A 20,127-nucleotide genomic window follows, 5' to 3' on the forward strand; every position below is an offset into this window, starting at 1 on the left:
ATTGTGTGGCTTCCCAGAGAGGTAGCCCTGTGGTTTGTTAGGTGGGCGCTTGCCCATTAGAAAGGTTTGCTACTTTTAAAGTAAGAAACCAGTCAGCAAAGTTGCTGAAATCTATGTGTAATTTTACCTGGTTGATGGTATACATTTGCTGTATATGTACCTTCTTGAATTCCTGATTATTTGCATACAATCACAGCTCTGGCCGTTCTAGGGAAATCTGTAGCTGTGCTGCAAAGGGACATCTAGGGATGCCTGTTGTGACAGGGGCTGGTCTCAACGGCAGGGAGGGGACATGCTGTTAGCTGGGGCTGGCTCTTGGTAGATGCATCCCTAGTGAAAGGAAAACAGAGAAATTTCCATTTCTTATATCCTTGAGCAGGTCAGCGTAAGCCCCTGTTCCCGTACTGGTCCTGCTCGGCTCCGCATCTCTCCCAGGGGATGCGGTACTCAGGAGGGTGCTGTGTGAGCCACTCTGTCCCGGAACAATTAAAACAGATTTTGGGTTCCTTGAATCAGTTCTGATTCAAAATGAGATCTGTAAACCTGAAGCTTTAGATGAACACCTTGATAAGATAAATGTTTCCTCACCCCCTTAAAGTAGCAACAACGCAGCCTCTGTGCAGCTCGGTGAGACCTGAAGAATTACTGCTTTGAGTCGCAAGCCTGGGCAAAATGGATTTGACATTTGAAAAGAGATGACTGAACAGAAATTTCTATTGAATACATGGAACTGCTGAGTTATTTTTTCATTCTGATCTACAATAGCATCTTCTTTTTCCTTTCTTTCCTTTTGATTGGTAAAAAGAAAATCGGTGATACTGCTGCAGAAGGACAGCTGTCTCACAGTATTGAGAACATCTTGTGCAGAAGTAGTTTCACAGAGCAAGCTAAATTCATTTCAGGAGTGAAAAATTGCTACAATTTGATGGCTGTTGGGTGTTTGAGAAGCAGTGTGCTGGTTTCAGTGTAGAAGTTGTAGCATCTCTGTACCATGATAATCCTCACTCCTAACTTGTCCCTCTGCAGTTCTGTCTTACAGGTGTCTGTTTTTCTGCAACAGCTGCTTTGGTGATCTTCACCTGCAATAAATTCCATTTGAAAAAGCAGTTGTTGTGCCCTTTGCTGCTAGTCTCTCATAGTCTGGGGAAAAAAAGCAGGTCTCTCTATCTGAGAAGTACCTTGTGAAATAAAGCTTGTGCCTAGCGTTAACTCTAAATCACATTAATTTTCAAGACTCAGAAGCATGCGTGTGTATTTGTCTGTCTGGCCCTGGAGCCGGTGCTCTGTTTCACTCAGGCCGTTGATTAGATGACTGTCCAGAGTGAAGAACAGCGTGCGTGTCCTGCAATGCAGCATCCCTCCTCGCCTGCAGATTAACCCACGCTTGTTTTATTGCAGAGAGGAAGCCAGGGAACCGGACTCCTGGAGCACCTTGTCTCACACCGTGCACTCAGGGGACTACAGCGTGAAGCACCACCGTGGGCTCGATGTTTACATGCTGACAGCTGAAGCCAAGGAAGGGGTAGCAGCCAGCTTGGAGAGTGACATACGGCACCTTCAGATGCACATGCAGAGCCACCAGCACATGGTAAGGAAAAGGCTGAGATGATGAAAGAAAAACAGAGCTGGCTGGTTGCTGCCTCACAAGCAGCCTGGCACCTGGGGAGGACTTCCTCACATAGGCACTCTTCCAGGGTGTATTTACCTCGATGTTTTCTCTGGATGTCATTAGCAAACATCCAGGTCGACACCTGCCTATTTTCTTCTCGTTTGATGGTGGGGGGATCTGATAAAGTTGTACTAGGCAGCAGATTTTCTCTCTCAGAAGAGAAGCAGGCTTGGGGCTGTGCAACACTGGCTCTGCTTGGCCTCGTGGGCTCTCTCTGCTCCCAACTCCTGCCTTCTCCATTAGGTTAGGACCCTCTTGGATGGGCAGGGAAAGCTCCCTGGAGGTGGATTGTCCCTCCAGGGTGTCTGGCAGCCATCAGGCAGCATAAGGCAGGCTCCAGAGCGGGGCTGGGTCTGTGGGGGCTGCACATGGTGGGTATGTCTCTGTTCAGATGGAAAGTTCAGGGTCAGAGACGAGACTGAGGCGTAAGTCTCTGGGGTAGGTGATGGAAAAAACAGCCGTTTCCTTAGCACCTTGGTGTAGGACTTGGAGGACAAGCCTGCCCTGGCCACACGGGGTGCGTGTCCATAGTGGTCCCCTTGCTGTGCTCCTCTCAGACCCCACGATGGTCAGACCACAGGAGCCGTGGGGCTTTGGAAGGGCTTCCTCTCACTCCTTTAAAATAGATGCCACAAAGACTCAGTTGGGACAGGAAGGTGAAACAGCGGGACGCTTCTGTGCCACTTCTCAGAAACACCCGCACGTCTTGCGCAGATGGCATCACGTGGGTGTTCCTCTGTCAGCTCATACATCCACCGTTACAGAGGTGTGGGATCTAAATAACAGGATATTTTTGTTCCTTTAACTAAGGAAGGGGAGAATTGTTGTCTGCAGGCAGTGGCCTGGGAGGGACGTTCAGCGGTATGGGCAACTCTGAGCTGTTTTAACCCTTCTCTGGACGCCTGAGATGTTAATTACTCCCCATCTCAACAGGAACTGGTGGCATGAGTGGCAAACCCAGACTGACTGTGAAATCGCTTCCCCTTTCCATCAAAAGACACTAAAGCACAGCCGGCATATCCAGCTCGCTTCTTGTTTGCTCATGCTAATGCCAGATGGGTACATTTTGCCTGACAATGAAATTAGAAAAGTCTATGTTTAGACTTTTTCTTTCCAGCACTGTTTCACTTCACATCTAATCTGATTTGAATTTGGAAAGCAGCCCTGTAATTATTTCATTTAGGTTCATTTCGGGTCAGTTAAAAGCCAGTTGGCTTCCTTTGGAGACGGCTCTATTTTTCAGGCTATCGGCACAGTGACTTCACCATGAGGATGCTGGGGCTGCTGCGGCCCTCCTTTTGAAAAACTTGCTTGTTCCCAAGCAAGCGTTGCTGTTTTCTGTGTCTGTCGTCGTGGCTGTGTTGTGTTGTCTATGTCTGTCCATCGTGGCTGGGAACCAGTGCAGTGTCTGTGCTCTGCTGCAGGGTTATAGCCACCAGACAGCCGGCACGCCATTTGATTCTGTTTGTTTGCCCTTGCAAAAAAAAGCTGCAGCCTGCGAGTACCGCTGCATGCAGAGCCCTGTGTCCCATCCCTGGTGCTGTGCAATGGATGGAGATGCCATGCTGCCTGCCTCCGCTGCTAACCTGACTTGGGATGCTTCCAAAACAGGGAGCTCTGGCATAGGTGACAGCATATATGGGAGCTGGGTAGCAGGATTATTTTAAATAGGAGATCCGTGGCAAACACCAGAAGTACGTTTAGTGGTCTTTGAGTCAGTGATTCAGTGGCGGTGCTCATCATTTGCAGACCCCGACGAGTAAGCGCAATATCCTCAATGCAGCAGTGATGATTTAACCACTGTTTGTGTATGCAGTACCCAGAAGTCCCCTGTGTAATCAATTAACATATTGGCCGTTTTAATATTCAGGGAGAAAAGGGGTGTTTAAGCTGACATTTTTGGTATGAAATTCTATTTCTCTGAGAACTAGAGACTTAAACAAAATTTGCAGGGACCTGTTTAAGTTAGGCTTCTAGGATGCATGTATTTTTTGGAGTATTTTTACAAATAAATGCAAAAAATAACAGGTTTGAAGTATTTCATTAGAGCTTTGTATTTGTGGAGAGTGACAGGCACTTACTGAGAAACCAGCGTGACCTCCAAAAGCTTACGGTGCAAAACCCCAGGCCTGCCACAGAAAATCAAGGGAGCTCTGTGGGGTGTACATTGAAGGATTGAGGTCGCTCATTAGTTTAAAAAGTCACTTCTTCTAAGATGTGAACATTGATATGCAGCAAAGAGAATAAAAAAGAAGATATTGAAACAGATGGTTCTTTTTAAGTAAAGATTTGATTGTATCAAACTATAAAAGCTTGGGGGATCCTTGACAAAGCAGATGCTCTGGAAGGAAAATGCAGATTAGAGAGGAATTGAGTACGTTGCTACTGTTCCACGATAATGTGTATATTAATTTTAATAGTATGTCATCATTTTCAAATTTTTATTTCCATTTAGGAAGTAAATTTCATATATTTAATTATGCATGCAATTCTCAGGAATAGATTAGATTATTAGTTCAGTCCTAGGAGTAGGAGACAAGTGGTGGTGTTTGGACATCGTCAGCCAATTCTCACGTCTGAAGTAGCATTTCCATCAATATAGAGAAAATTGAGCAACGCTGATGAGAACTGGGGAGTGCCATCAGGCAGGGATCTGAAGTTGCTCTTAAGCAATTGCTCAAGCCCTTTGGGACTAGGCTGGTATATATTTGCATTATTTGGTAGATTGAATTCTGCTGTTTACTGTTCTTGAATTTAAGTGCACTCAAGAACTGTGACTACAGCTGCTTGATGGACAAGTACAGAGATTACAACTCTTCTCAGTGGTGGCAGATGGTGTAACAAGTGGGTAGAGGGACAAACTGCAGCTTCAGGGGGTTCAGGCTGCCTGTTAGGAAAAACTCCTTCATGGGACAGGCACGTGAACAGATTGCCCAGGGACGTGGTGGGTACTTCGTCATCAGAGGTTGTTATGGGGACTTGGCAGGACAAAGTCATGGCTGACCTGATGTCACATTGGTGATAGCCCAGCTTCAGGCAAGAGGTTGGACTAGATGACCTCCAGATGCTCTTTCCAACCAACGTTTCTGTCATTCTAATAATTTCAGTATTACTGCGTAACAAAACCAATGCGTGAAATACCCACTGCGCTATGTTTGTAACTCTGTCCCAAGGGACACCTGTCCAGAGGGAGCAGGAGTTGCATCAAATAGGATTACATAGATATAGATCTTGTAAATGGTAGAGACAGCATAAATGTGTGACAAAGCAAAATAAATTTTTATTTTTTTTTTGTCTTGTTACAGAGTTTAAAGCAGCAGACAGAACCTGTACTGGGAGATTCTGGAGACAGCTGTGCTAAAGGATCAGAGCCAGATGGTCATCCGGCCACTACCTCTCAGAACCTAGAAGAAATGGCAAGAGAAGGAAGGCAGGAAAGTGCATCTGATCTTGTTCACCTGGACATCGGGCAGCTCTCAGACCAAACCCACCAGGAGGAGAAATGCAACAGCAGGAGTTTGGGAGCTTTTAATGATGCGCCAAATGACTTGCTGAGCCTGGGGGATGCAAAGAGCCCAGAGTGCTTCTGTGAAAGTAAAAATACAGTGACGTTGAGTAAAAAGGAAGAGGAGGGGCCAACCTCTGCTGAAGGCTCTGGGACGATATCAGATGAGAAGGATTGCACAGTGAGCCTGTGTGCAAGGGTAAATGGTGCCATAAATCTTCTGTCCTGTGGAAATACAAATGAGGAAGCTGGAATGACATCTGCTGGAGTTGGTTTGGATCAAGCCGGCTTGTGCAGTAAAGATAGTCCCCATCAGGAAGCGCAAGCTGCCGAGGAGCGTGCAGCTGACAGTACTGTTACTGTGGTTGAAACTGCAGGCGAAGCCCCAGCTTCCTTGGAGGGCGTGGATGTGGCTATGGGCCAAACTGAATGCAGGAACTGTACAGGGGCGGCTGAGAGGGCTGCGGGCCAGCAGCAGGTAGAGGATGGGATGGCTGAGGCCGGTGAAAGGAGGACTGCAAACCTAGAAGAGCAATCGCCAGCTAAGAAAGAGTCAGACAGTGCTGCTCAGCCCTTACTCAGTGGTTTTAATGGCACTGAGTGTGCAGATGGGGAGGATGGAAATGTGGGAGTGGTACCGGCACATGATGGTACGAATGCAGACGGTGGCACTGGAGATGTTTCTGTTGACCGTTGCAAGACTGGCAATAACAAAGAGACTGGAGCGGACTCATGCACCGATCAGGTAAACAGCGGCTTCTTGGAAAGCCAAGGCGATGCCTGTGTCGCAGCGAGACAGGATGTCACTGTGAGTGCCGGGGCAGCATTGCCAGCAGTGAATGGGGTGAAGGTTCCCACATGTGCATCAAAACCTGGTCCTGGTTTGGAAATCCATGGCAGCAGTAAGAGTGGGGAGCAAGGAGGGCAGGTGGAAGCAGGTTGCACAAATGGGAAATCCAGCTCGCCCTCACTGGAAGACCGTATGGAAACTGATGGCCCTGATGCTAAACCTGAAAACGATGATGTTGGTGGATCTAATCAAAGCAGTGCAGAACCTGCTTGTTGCCAGGAGAGCGGTAAGATCACTGAATGTGCGGCTGAAGCAATGCAGGGCAGCGAGGCCTGTGAAGAGGAGCCAGTAGGAACTGATACCAGCAGCAGCAGAGATGGAGGAAGCGCAGATTCTGCAGACCGAGGTCAGGAAGTTGCTAGCTGTCTCCCTTCTGCTGATCAAACTGTCATTAAAGATGAAATGGGTGACTGCTTCAAACCGGACGCTGCTCAAGAGAGCAAATGTGAGCCTGCATCGCTCCCTCTGGAGGATCCGAGCACATGCCTGGCAGAAAAAGAGCCTGCACAAACCAAAGCAGAGATAGCAGAAAGTGCTTTGGAGCAGGAAGGGCTGAGTGGCGAGATGAAATCTCTCGCTCCCCTACTCAGAGGAGAGGGACCGGCTGTGAGTCAGGAGAGAGATGCTGCAGTGGCACCTCCCTGGCAGGAGGCAGCTCTGCAAGGTAGTGACCCTGGATTAGCTCCGAGTGCCAAGGGTGCAGACTGTGCAGAGGATAATGTAATAGGCACACCCTCTATAATTCATAATGAAGAATCTAAACAAAACCAGGAAGCGGTGGCGGCAGCAGGCTCGGCAGAACTCGCCCAGCAGTGCGGCGGGGAGTATGGCAGGGTAGCTGCTGGAGCTGGCTGGCCTGGGGACCATGCAGGGGACGAGGGCTCTCTGGAGCAGAGCCTCTCGCAGCAGGCTGAAGAAGGAGACGCTGAGCCTGAGCAGGAGGCTTGTGCAAGTGGCAGGGAGCAGGTTTTGTCGGAGGAACTTCTTGCTGCTGTTGTGAAACCCTCTGCCTGCAGTCAGGAGGGGCCTGTGACAGACGGCAGCAATGTGGATGCTGGGCTGAAAGGGACAGTCCGTGCTGAAGAAGCCTGCAAGACCGGGGCAGAGTGTGCAGGAGAAGGCACCATGCATGGCCCTGCATCAGCAGGCGAGTCACCGGGTGCAGAGAGCGACCCTTGTCCGGATGCAGGGCTGAACCAAGAACATGATCCCAGTCAAACCCAACAGCGCATCTCCCCACGCAGCAGCACCCCCGAATTAAAGGATGCTTCAGAAGTGGGAGCCCCGAGTGATGCCTGTGAGGGTAGGGAAGCGTTAAGGCCGGTGACAATAACCCCCGTCGCAGCGTATCCAGAAGAGCAGGAGGATACGGAAAACGTGCTTCCCCGGGCAGCGCTTCAGCCCATCGCAGAAGAGCCCACGTGCGACAGCGACTCCAGCACCGACACCGTTTGTCCGGGCAGTGAGAGTGATGCTGGTCCCACGGTGAAAGCAGCTCAGGGGGAGGTCTTGGCTGAGCCCGATGGAAAGCAAAGCCGAGCTGTACCCGAATTGCCCTTCTCACCGTGTTTGTGCCGTTTACATGCTGTTGAGTCACTGGAAAATGTGGGAGTAAAGAGTTTGCTTTCAGCAGATGATGGCTCCTCTCTGGATAAAGTTCCTAAAATGGTAAAAAGTTTTGATGCGGTGGTTTTTGCAGCAGAGACACCTTGTTCCCCTGAATTACCAGCTGCAGAAAAAGTGGGGCTTGAGCCTCAGGCTGCAGTGGATGTGGGAATCAGCCTTAATGGAGAAATGGATTTAAGTTCCTCGACAAAGAAGAAGAATGTCAGCCTGGCAGTGCAACAAGCTGAGCCTGTTACAGGTAGGAAAAATCAGTTGGTTTCCTACTTTTTAGTTTTTTCTTCCTAGGTGTGCCTCGAGCATCTCATCAGCAAAGGAAGGGAGATAAGAGCAGGAGGCCTGCCTTGCAGAGGAAGTGTAGGTGTTTGGGGTTTTTCTTCTCAGAAAGAAGAAATCTGAAGTTACATACTAAAACTTTCAGTTCAGATGCATGTTGTTTGGCTGGCACTGGAGGTAAGGACAGGACATCATCTCCTATGAATTTGTGCAGAAGAATTTCTAGCCCATGAATCCTCCTTGGAGAAGGAATGAATGGGAGGGAGCTATTTGGATTACTGTATCTTCAAGTTATATATATGCTTTCATGTGGGCATGAGGGTTTATTTGCTTAGTGCTATTCCTTCACTTCTCCCCTTTATTTTTGCTGACATGGAGTCAGAGGGTACGATGGGGCTCTCTTGCATTTTCTTTGCTCGTCTACTCAAAACAGCTGCCAGTGTCCTTCTGAACTGTGCAAAGCGACTTCCTAATTGGTGGTATTAGGTCATTTAAAAAAGCCAGCGAGCCCTACCCCCACCGCCTTTTCCGGGCTGCAAAGCTTTTTTGTCGGGCAGAGCAGCCGGTGGTGTTTTCCAGTGCATTTAAGCAGTACTGGAACTCAGATGACAAGTTTTGCTTGCTGCCATCGGCTGGGAAGTGGGACCGGCGTTCCCCACAGATGAGTGGTGATGGGGGAGAGCGGTGGGACCTGGGGGACAGCGTAGACGTCTGGTGCCTGTGCGACAGGAGCTAACAGAAAACATCACCAGGTAACTCCAAAAAGGGAAATAAAGGGATAAATTGAATGAAAGAGAAATGGGTTTGTTGCTCCAGCCTGGAATTAAATCATAGGTGAATTTGCTACTGAAGCATGGAGCTAATCTGATCTTTATTTTCCACCTGTTCAGGCAGCTGTTAAATGGAAGCAGCTGAACTTTTTCAGTTGCCTTTTTTTTTTTGCTTTGAGAAAATGATACAGTGCCTCTTGCTTTCCCAGCACCAAGCGAACAAACAAACAAACAAAACATTTAAACGATTAAAAAAAAAATCTGCCATGATATAAATCATGAAGCCGTAAAGCTACAAAGCTATTTCACTGCTTTAATGCTGGGAGCTGTCTCTTCAGTCTAAATGCAGAATGGGGTGATGGCAGAGGATTTGTTCTGATATGTGATAGCAGAATAACTGGGGGCAGGGGAAAGGATTGATGGGGGGGGGATCAGTGGTGGGTCCAGCAAATCCTTTTTTCATTGCGTTCAGGATTTTTAGAAAGTTTATGTGTCAGGAGATAACCAGTAAACATTAGTCAGGAGATCAGTAGTAAATAAGTAGAAAGATTTAAAGGTGGATTAGAAAGCTGCTTTCAGAAAGAACCTCTTTTAGTGTTGTGGTGGATTGACAGTTCAATAGGACGGGAGTGGCTGTAAGTCAATACCTGGCAGGGCTCCTTTTTTCTGGGAGCCTCCCACTCTGCTGGCTTCATCCGCACAGTCCAGGTCTTTATCTCTGGTCGGACTCTCGGAGGCATGACGTTGTCTAGGCGAGGTTTTAAAAGGAGAAGGGACTAAACAGTCCAATAAGATAGTGACAGAAGTAGGAAAATAATATTAAGCCATCATTCTGTGTTAGGGTATGGAAAGGGGGGGAGAGGGGGAAGGAGGTGATCCTGTTACTGATTTAAAATACATAAGGATTTAGGGCTAAAAGGTCTTGGAATACAGCGGTCTGACCTCTCCATAAGGAATAATTGTTTATTTGCAGTGGGATGGTGCAGGAAGCAAAATTTCAGCTGGAATATCTTCTCTTGAAGAACTTTAGGATTGCTCTGAGGCAAAATGTTAGGAAAGCCCAAATAAAATATTAGCTTAAAGCAGAGACAAGCGACTGCTATGAATCCAAGCTCACTATTTGAAATATTTCTGAAATTCACCTCCTGTAAAGCAGCATCTAGAATTCTGATATGGCAGTAATTCAAGAGAACAGATTTATTGTTTATTATTGCTGTGTACATTCTTCATGTCGATGTCTAAGCTTTGGGTAGTGCGTTTTGTGTACGAGTTCAGCGGCAGCCTTCAATTCTTTGCGTCAGTTCTTTGTTGTGTCAGTGCTGGGGAGTTTTCCCTGCAGCCTGGGTTTGTACAGAGCATTTTGTAGCCATGCAGGAGTCATCAGTGCTCAGAATGAATCAGATCATTTTTTGATAAACTACAATAAAGTCTTCCCAAAGGAAGTGTAGGTCACAAGGCTGTTTCTCAGAAACACGTGTGGTCAGAGGGTTTTATTGTCATGCTAATTAATCAGAGATGTAACCGGCTGATAATTGCTGTTGCCATTACTCCAAATCATTGAGCTCTTTTAATTTTTTTGTTTATATTGTGAAGTTGCTCCCAAATATATACCTGTTTATCTCATGGCCTCCACTTAGCTTCAGCCTACCCCCAAAACAGAGACTTCAAAGGGCTAATCGCCTTATCCAGACAAGTATCTAGTGGCTGATCACAACGCTGAAGGAAGGCAATGAAGCTAGAAGATCCTACTTTCATAAGGCAGCTCCTCATGCTGTTAGCTTTAGACTCAGAACTGCATTACCACTGAGTAATGGGTTCTGCAAGCACATTATTTGCAAGTCAGGCAGATAGATGCTACTCATTAAAAAAGCAGGCAGTTAGGATATGAAATCATACTACAGTAGCCAGACTGGGTGAGAATAGAAGAAATGGCATGGGTTTATGCTGACAAAACACCTCCGAGTAGATGCAGCTTCTTGGCAGAAAGCGACCCCGGCAAGATTAGGTTGTATGGTTTAGCATCTTAAATTGACAAATACTGTAATCACTGCTCCCTAGCTCCTCTCCTGGGAGAAATATCCCTGGTATATCTCTTGTAGATCTCAGCATTTAAAGAAAACATTAATTGCCAGATAGGAGAATATCACCTTATTTTGAATTTTACCAGTCTTCACCTCGTTCTCATCGATGGCATTTTCCCTATGGAAAAGCACTTGCTACCATTTCCTTCCCCTGTTAGAGTAGCAGGGTGAACCGATAACAAACGTCAGTAATGATACCACACATGTGATAAGGTGCTCTATGCCCCAGAGACCTCTGTGACAGCATTATAGTGCTTTTCGTTTGAGATATGTTTCTTAATAGAAGTTCAGGAAGAAGTGGCAGAGTGCAAAAATTGTCCTCTTGAACTTCATCCTGAGGACACATGTCTTTGTCCTCCAGTTCTTACCCAGCACAGAGTATCACTACACCACTTGCTTCTCCCATCCTCAGTGCACCAGAGGTTTCTTCCTTGTGTGTTCTGTCTTTGGACCAAGATCTCAACCATCAGGGCATTGCCGCAACCCCAAGCAGATCTCCTCACAACCGTGATCTCTGCTTTGCCAACAAATGGGACTTGCAGAAATTTGTAGCATTACCTCTGATTTCTGACAGTCTGCCCACAAACTCATCTAATTGAGAGAAAATCGTGCCAGTTTGACTTAATGATGCTAGATTAGTTTATCAATAGAACATTGCAAAACCCAAAATCAAGGGTGACAGTTGGCAAACCATTGGTGACAGTTGTTACAGCAATTTCCCCATGAAGATGGGAGGCTCTTCTTGCTGAACCCCTGAACGGGTAAACTCGCTGCAAACATACGTCGCCCTTAAGAAGGCCTTGTCATCCATCCAGTGTTTGTTTTTAGTAGAAATGAGAGGGAGCGGGATTAGAGGGGGGTTTAGCCCTAACACAGCCACTCTCCATCTGGGTGGCTTTGGGCAAATCACTTCGCTCCTCTAAAAGTATCCTGTGTGTCGTGAGAGTCTTTAGCTTAGGGTTGAAAGAGTATTAGGACATTGACTTTATGCCAGGAAAAGGTACGTAGAAGGGAACCCCACGGGAATGGTGACTAATGAAAGCTTTGGTGGGCAGAGAAAGCAGCTGGGACATGATGTTTGTACCACTGGGGTGGTGACACCATCATGGGAGCACAAGGAAGGGGAAAATCAGCTGGGTCTTTGTAAACTCCAGCAGAAGAGGGTTTGCCTTCCTAGTGCAGCAACCTAATCGTCATCCTTAAGGCAGTGCAGGTGAGCTGAATTTTTGAAGCTTGTGATTTTTTTTTAACACTTAAAATACCCGTTGAGAGAAGGCAAGGCTGGTTTTTTGTGTTATCTTCAGATTATGGTGGGAAGAAGAACGGCAAAAATGTTGGTTCTTTAACTAGATGAACAGGAGCCAAGAAAATACATGGGCAAATACATGCAGATGTGCTCAGCCTCACCTAGAGATTTTCAGGAGTTTTACCCCATGCTTGCTGCTGTTTCATAGTTTCCTTCAGTCCCAGACACGATAGTTGTTAAAACTAATAACAAACAAGCAGCAAAGTCGGGAGTGAAACCAGATGTTGGAAGTCAAATGGACTTGTTGAAGGGGTTTTGGGGTTGGGTTTTTTTCTTTTTTTTTTTTTTTTTTTTTGAGACTGGTTTGAATAAACAGAAAAATATCAGCAGTGCTGAAAGAAGGTTTTTTTTAAATTGCCTGTGCAAACCCTCTGTTTTCACAGGGAGGTTGGAAATGAAAACTGAAGACGAGGTGGATTTTCTGAAAGATCGTGACGAGAGTGGAGCCCACGAGGAAGCGGTGAGTGCTACTTATGCATTGTTACCTTGTCTTTTTCTGTGCTTTTTAAAGAAATGCCAGCGCTGCTGCAGCCGGCCACCTAACCTGCTGGTTTCCTTTCTGTAGGCTTTGCAAAGCTGAATAGCATCCATCACCGTCATGTTGTTTTAGCCTTTTAAAAATAGTGTGGGCTTTTTTAGACCTTACGTTTTTCAACCACTAGATTAAGCGACATTTATGTTGTCTCAGTCGGTGACATAGAGATTGACCCAAACGGTTCCTCGCGAGGCAGGGCTGTACCAAGATTTGTATATAATTTGATAAAAGCGATGCCCTGTAATGTGCTTGGGGTTGGTGATGCTGCGTGGGGCTGGCAGTGCCTCCGAGGTCCCCACACGCGCGCGGTCCTGGCCAGTCTCTCTATCCCCTCGCATGCTTTGCCCCTCCAGGGAGTTTTTGGCAGGGGGGACTGTGGCTGCGGTCGGTGTGGGTGCGTGCACAGACTCCGAGGTCTAAAGGCATCGCTAGCTGGGAGCATTAGTGCCTTTGCTGGAAGAAAAATTAATAACGGGAAAACACAGAGGGATCAAGTGTGGAGGGAAACTCTGTATTCTTCAGGTCAGTGAAATAATATAAAAAGGTCATGCCAGGGATCAGAAATCAGTTGGTATTGTTTTCTATTACTTGCACTTTGCCATATTTAAGGACTGTCTATGATAAAAAACCCCGTGAATATTGGGTTTGACAGGAATGAAATTTTGGTTTAAAGCACCCCTAATACATATTCTGCTTTATCAAGAGCTGGGTTTTTTGGTCATACCTTTCCTAGCTGGATTTGCATTTGCTCTTATATTTTATATATAGTTTCTTGTTCCTGAAAAAGAAAGTGTTTTGTAAATGCTAAATTGCTCTCATCCTGTGTTGGTGCACGTTGCCATTGAGCAGCTGTGTTTGCATGTTAGCATACCATTATGAAGCTGTTAAAAGAGAAAATATTGTGGGGATGAGTTAACAGTGCAGGGTGGAGCACCAAAAAACTTTGCTCATCCCACAGTAAAGCTCTTTAGGCAGCAGAACAGTCTTGCCAAAGCTTGTAAGAAAATCAGGTTTATTTTGTTTTTAACAAGTTAAGGCTTAATTTCTGTATCTGTTTGCTCAGTGAGTTAGCCAGGAACTAGGGTGAATAACTTTCCAAGCTAAAATTTGTGCTGTCTGATAAATAAATCTTTTGTTGCTGGAATGCATGAGTTTAAAGATGCTGATGGGTTTTTTTACTGACCCTTTATTAAAGATAATTTTCATGACTAAGACTTAGGTGTCTGGTAGAAAAGTAAGATATCTTTAGAAAATGCAAATTAGGGCACTGCCTTTTCCTTTCAAACAGGGAAAAAAATAAAAGAAACATATTGAATTTGGCTTCCATTTTGCATGTTTTACTGGCATTTTGATTTTTTGTGTGTGTGCTTTCTTTTATTCTTCCTCTCCCTCCCACCCCGTCAAACACCTCTTTAGAAATCTGGCTTTTCTGGTGCAGGAATGGGAGTGCCAGGGGAATGGAAAGTTTGCTGCAGGACTGACGGGGTTTCCTGTTGCTAAGTTCAACAGAAACAAAACAACAACTGCACTATATTAAGGTCATTTAAAAAAAAAAAAATCAGCGGAAGACTTATAAATAGAGCTTAATTCACACGTGTAGGTTGAGTAGGGAGCTGACCAGTGAAAGCCATCGCGAAGTGTGCGTCTCCTGTCTCGTCCTGTCTCTGCTTTATTTAGTGCTGACTTTTTTTGTAGCCAGAAGTCTTTCAGGTGCTCATTGCCTTCTCATTACAGAGCCATTTTGTGGTTAGTAAAAGTGGTTTTCCTAACTTGTTGCAAATAGAAATATTGTTGCTTGCACCTAGTCAGGAGCTGCAGGTATTTAGCAGTCTCACCGGTTGTGTCAGCAACTTTGGACCTTGGGAACTGCATTAACTCCTGTTTTATGGGTGAGAATTTTGCACAATGTTATTTATAAATATGCAATGTATGCACAGACTGTTAAAAAAAAAATGTTTTAGAGCCTAAAAAGTGCAACTTCTTGTATAGTGGAATTAGGCTGAATGACAGTAAGCTTGAGCACGCTGGAAAGAGAAGGGGAAGAATTCCTTCTCGTGAGTTGGTTTCTGAAGGCAGAGATTTATCTGGAGTCGTGATGCCAGGAAGTGTACTCCAGTATTACATGTATAAAGTTGTACATGCTTTCCCTGTAGTGATTTCAGAAGACTTTGCCTGAGAGAGGCTCTTGTGCATGTCATGGAAAAGCTGCAGCTGAAAAATGTTTAGGAAAATAATGGTTTGTAGGGTTATAAGCACTGAAAGGAAAATAATGGAAAAATGGTTTTTCCAATTAAAATGTGTTTTTAAAGTGTCTGTTTCTTAAATCTCCAGAATGTTTTCTCAGAGGTTGTATTTGTTCAGCTATAGAAATTCTGTAACCAGAATTTCCCAAGCTCCTTTCATGTTGGATGGGGCTTTGAGCAACCTGGTTTAGTGGAAGGTGTCCCTGCCCATGGCAGGGGGGTTGGAACTAGATGATCTTTAAGGTCCCCTCCAACCCAAACCATTCTATGATTCTATGTTGGGCGGTGGGTGCTCATCCTGCCGGAGACTACCCTGGTCCTTATCTTCCTGTTTTGTTTGGGGATCTTGAGTAGAGCTGGGGCAATAACTTGGTGTGATCTATTAAAATTAGACTTTAGCATTTTTAAAATTGAATGACTTTAGATTCTTAACTCTGATGAGAAATCTGGTTTGGCTTCTGCATACCGTGATATTAAAATAATTTAGAAATGGCACGTGGTGGTTCCAGCATTATGAAAGTAAAGCAACAGTTTGAAATGAACTGTACCCTGATATACTTCTCTTCTTGTGTTGATCCCAGAAATCAGTTATGTTTCATTATTTGCTGAATCTTTGTCTTCATGCGGCAGGATGGATAAGGTTGCACTGCTGGGTTCATCCGACGGCTTCGCTTGTCTAAGCCTGTGACTGACAAATTGTAGCTGGCTGACCCCAGAAACAGAGTTCACTGGGAAATAGCCTTCTCGTCGTATTTATTAATTTCATTAGTTAGTTCCTATTGAATTTAATGCATCCTACCTTTACCACATGAATTAGTGTTTAAATCATGTCTGTATTTTCAGAAGTTGCAGCCTACCAGATAAACGGGGCATTTCTAAATACCTTTACAGAGAATGAAGCTCGAAAAAGATTTGCACTTTCATCTGTCGACTGATCCGAGTAGTGCAGTAACGTGTGATATATCAGCAAGGTCACTTTCTGGGGGAAAACTTGCAATATTTTCAGTCATGATTTGGAAGATGGAAGTATGTTTATAACACTCTCGGATGACATCAGGTTGGGAGGGGTTGCAGGCACTTGGGAGAACAGGGTCAGGGTTCTGAGTGACCTTGAGAAATTGGAGAGTACATCCAGATAAGAGATAAAAGCAGCCACAGAGTACTTCATTTGCAAAGATGACATCAAAATGCACATTTACTAAGTCAGGTTTAAACTGGAGAGGGATGGGTAGAAAAAGACTGATGATTTTTAGTGGACCACAGATGAATCGTCAGCGAGATGCTGTTGCAAAAGAGACAAATCTTGTTTTGAGTTATATTGAAGGAGTGTCCTCTGTAAGGTGCGGGAGGTGACTTACTCGTGCGTGGCACCACGGAGGCATCGTCAGTGTTACCAAATCCGCTTTTGGGTGCCCTGCTCCGCGGAGGACACAGGCGTACTGGAAAGTGTCTGGAAGGAAACAACGAGAAGAGGTTAAGAAACGTGAGAAGAGGTTGAAAGAATTAAATTTATTCAGTGCAACAAAAAGAAAACTATTGTGCAATCTAGCAGTCTGCCAACATGCAATAGTGGTTATTAAAGTCCCAGATTTCCATGGCAGCTTAATTTACTGATTTGCTAATTTGCCAGGATGATTTAGGGTGGATGTTGAGAAACCATCCTGTTATCATCATGAAACTGTTGCAAGACCACCTAGGGAGGCTAGGAAACCTCCTTCCCTGGGAGTCGTTACAGATAAGATAGATGATGCTCTGTCGGGACAGAGCCCCAGGTCTGTTGTTGCCCATGGCTTTTGGCTTGTAGGCCCCCAGGTTTGTGCTTTGCTGAACAGGGAGAAGAGGAGGGAGCAGCTTGGCCAGTGTCCGGCAGGGTGTGCAAAGGAAGGGGTGAGGGATGGCAGGACCATAGGAGATGGAGGTGGGAAGAGGGGATGGGATGGACTGGGTGGAAAAGGGCTTGTGGGAGAGAGAAGAGACCCACACGGCATTGAGATAAGTGTTGGGATGGTCAGTAGGTGTGAAGGATCCAGAGATTTGTCCTCCCCTCAACTGAAGTCTTCCATGTTTCTCTTCCCTGGAGTCAGCAGATAAATGGAGAACATTACGGCCAAGATGTACAGTGTCACCCCCCTCTAGTGGCTGGTCCTTAGGAGGAGAGCCTGGTGCCAGTGCTGGTTGTTGGTCAAGTCAAGTAGTAGAGAGATGCTTCACGGCTCAAAACTGCTTAGCCTTGTTGGTGACCCAAGACAAGGGGTCATTATAGTTCTCCAGGCTCCAATTTATTTTCTTAGGAAATAACTTCTTTAACAAACTGCTGACCTTCAGGACCTGCCAAAATTCAGGTCGTCTGTGCGCACTGAAGTCCATTTTCTTCATCTGCATGTGTGTACATATGTATGTACTATGGGATGGTGACTGCAAATCCCTCTTTTCCAGAGGGCTTGCAGAACAGCGTGGGAAGCTTCCCAACATGGGAAATTTCAGAGTGAGCGGCTGAAGTGTTAGAAACAAATCAGAGCGGGGTCCAGCGGTGGAAAGTGCAGCCTTAACAATAGGCTGCATCCTCGCCCTGTCTCTTTAAAATCATTTGTGTAACTCTCTCTTTGTAAATGTTGTCCTGTAACTAGAGTAAACATGGAAAAAAGCAGCCAAAAAGGAGCCTGCCCTAAGCCTGGCATTACTGCTGGTGGGTGACACGCACATACCCACCGGGTCAAGGCTTTGGGCTAGTCATCTGTGAGGCCCTTTCTCACACCCACCAGCATCCTGTGTCTGCCCCGGATGCTCAAAGCTGGGGCTGGAGAGGTCTAGGAGGAAATTGTGTCAGACAGTCAACCCCTGAGTAAATTCATCGCTGTGCAGAATAGCTCGCCCTGGGCTTTGCTGTCTGTTCTGTGCATCGCTGCATAAGCCAGAGTCCAGGGTACATGCTGGAGAGAGTTAGAAGAAAAGCGGGGGGGAGGGAGGAGAAATCCAAACCAGTCTAGGATTCTTGTTTGGCCTTTACTATTACTCATGCTTTGATATCTGTAGCAGGGAGGTGTTTATACAACTGTTGTGGCAATTTTTTTGTCCTATGCTTAATTTCTCTGGGTGCTGCAGTTCCGATGCCTTTTTCTCCCGCACGCGGCTAATCCTCAGCTCGAGACAGTCGTTTCCAAGCTCAGTCACAGGATTCACGGATGTTAGCAAGAGAAGCAGGAACGCGGACGCCGAGCCAAATCCCCGACTCAGCGCAAAGATGCTGCTCCCAGGTTTGGCTTGGCGCGAGCCTGCGGCAGGATGGGGCAGATGCAGGCGCCCACGCCGCCCCCTCGGCTCGCTGTGGCCGCAGGGCTTGTGCTAGCCCTCGCTGATCTCTAGACATGGTGAGTTACTTCTCCTCCCCTGTGCCTTCCCCTTCAGCCACTAAAAGCAACGTTTTCTGGAGGCAAAGATTGCTGCGTGTAGCCCTGATACTCTGTTTTTTCATCATTTCCTAATTTCCTCTAAAAAAACATCTGGCTTTGCCATCCTCCCAGTATCAGCTGCAAAGGAAGTTTATCCCTCGGGTTTTTCACACTCATTTTAAAAGCGTCAAGAGCTACCTGCAGTTTTATTTACCGTCTGCAAATACTGTTGCCTCAAAGGCAGAGCTGTGTATATGTTCCTGGCGTAGTCTTGTGATGGATGCAGATTAAAGACAACTGTTTAATAATTACGAATCTTCTGCGATGCTTGCTTTTGGCTTGCTTCAGATACAGGGATTCAGTCATACAAATTATTTAACATCAGTGTCTTAAAGTAGCTTTCCGAGGCCCTTTTTAGGATCAGGACTTCATGATTTCACAAGTTTGTAAAACATAGAGCTAAAGGATTTCCAGTACAGAAAATCCTGGTTTTGGAGTTCTCTTCCAGTTGTTAGATACATTCATTTTTATGCAGTCATGAAAGTATGGATTCATAAAATAATGGATGTGTAAGACTGATACTGTGGCAAAGGAATGCTGGCATTGAATATTGTTCCTTGAGAAGGAAAATACCGTGCTGTTTTTGAATGGTTCAGTCTCCTGTATTATATGGATTCTTTTATTTGTGTTTGAAATCTCTTAAAAGTTTTGTGGTGTAACTGTTGTATGGTAGACATGGTTACTGCACACTGAATTCCTGGTCTAAATATAGAGGAAATTAAGATGATAACATGGGAGACCAAATGTGGATTTTTCGATGGAGACTGCGTTATTATGACAAATGGGTACTTTGGTGTATCACGTCACTGGGCTGTTATCCTTCTGAAGGAACCTGTCTAGCTCTGTTCTGATATGTTGGAAACTGAAGTTGTCACCCTACAACATAGAGAAGCCAGCATTTATGTTTTTCTGTTGACTTATGTTTTTTGCAGTTCATTGGTAGTTAACACCGCCTTAGAGAAAAACCTCATTAATACAAGAAATAGGTTTTTAATTATATTACCATACATTTTTTCTGGGGTTTCGTGAGGAGTCATGGACTGGTGCTTCAGTTCTCTTGCCATCCTACACTAACTGCTATCCTATGTGGCAGGTTTTTTCAAGTATAGTTTTTCAGGATTTAGGAAAGCTTTTTGGGACAGTTTGTGCCAAATCCAGAAAGTCTGCTGAAAGGTGAACCACAGCGAGAAGTGACATGTGGAGGGAGAAAGCCCTTGGGTATCACTGGGTCATGGCTTCAGCAGCGACAGCCGCTGGTGGGCACGGCGGTTCTCCTCTGCCATGTCAGCACAAGTGTTTGGGAGGTCGTACCGTCAATGGGCCAGGTTCAAAAGTGAGATGAGACCTGGGCAAAGCTTTTGTTCTAGATTCAGAGCAGTGTCTGCCATTTGGGGAGCTTTGGACTATAACCGTACGCATGGGGAACAACTTTCTTCCCACTTTTTACTCTGATGGAAGAGCCATAAATGAGATGCACCATTTAGAAGGTGAGGTTAAACAAGTTGAGACTGTAGGAATGACAGTGAAAACTTTGAAGGGTGAAAATAGTTAATTCTTTGAGTAAGTTACTGTAGGAAGGGGTTAGCTCTCCGTTGCTTCAAGTGTTCCTGTCAAGACTGGATGTCCTGTGAGCGATACACTGCAGCTCTAAATAAACTGCTAAACCAGTGCTAGAACTGCTGTGGGGTTACATTGCCTAGCCTGTGTTATACTGGAGGTTTGGATAGACTTGGCGTTTGCATCATACCTCCTGTCTTTAAGATCCATGTTAGAAGGTGAAACCTAGCAGTGCAGTCTGAGTGCGCTCGGGTAGGTACAAC

General features: G+C 45.7%; 1 protein-coding gene across 10 annotated transcripts in view; it reads left to right on the plus strand.

Moving 5' to 3' along the window:
* AKAP13 (A-kinase anchoring protein 13) overlaps window positions 1-20,127 on the plus strand; it is a 227,226-nt gene that overhangs the window by 116,112 nt on the left and 90,987 nt on the right. For all 10 annotated transcript variants that reach the window (XM_072871546.1, XM_072871545.1, XM_072871548.1 and 7 more), the window contains 3 exons: window positions 1,399-1,588; window positions 4,975-7,888; window positions 12,464-12,540. In XM_072871546.1, coding sequence (XP_072727647.1) covers window positions 1,399-1,588; window positions 4,975-7,888; window positions 12,464-12,540 — 3,181 coding nt within the window. The remainder of the gene's footprint in view (window positions 1-1,398; window positions 1,589-4,974; window positions 7,889-12,463; window positions 12,541-20,127) is intronic.

This window comes from Ciconia boyciana, chromosome 8 (genome assembly GCF_034638445.1).
Source record: "Ciconia boyciana chromosome 8, ASM3463844v1, whole genome shotgun sequence".
In the NCBI taxonomy this organism is placed as follows: Eukaryota; Metazoa; Chordata; class Aves; order Ciconiiformes; family Ciconiidae; genus Ciconia; species Ciconia boyciana.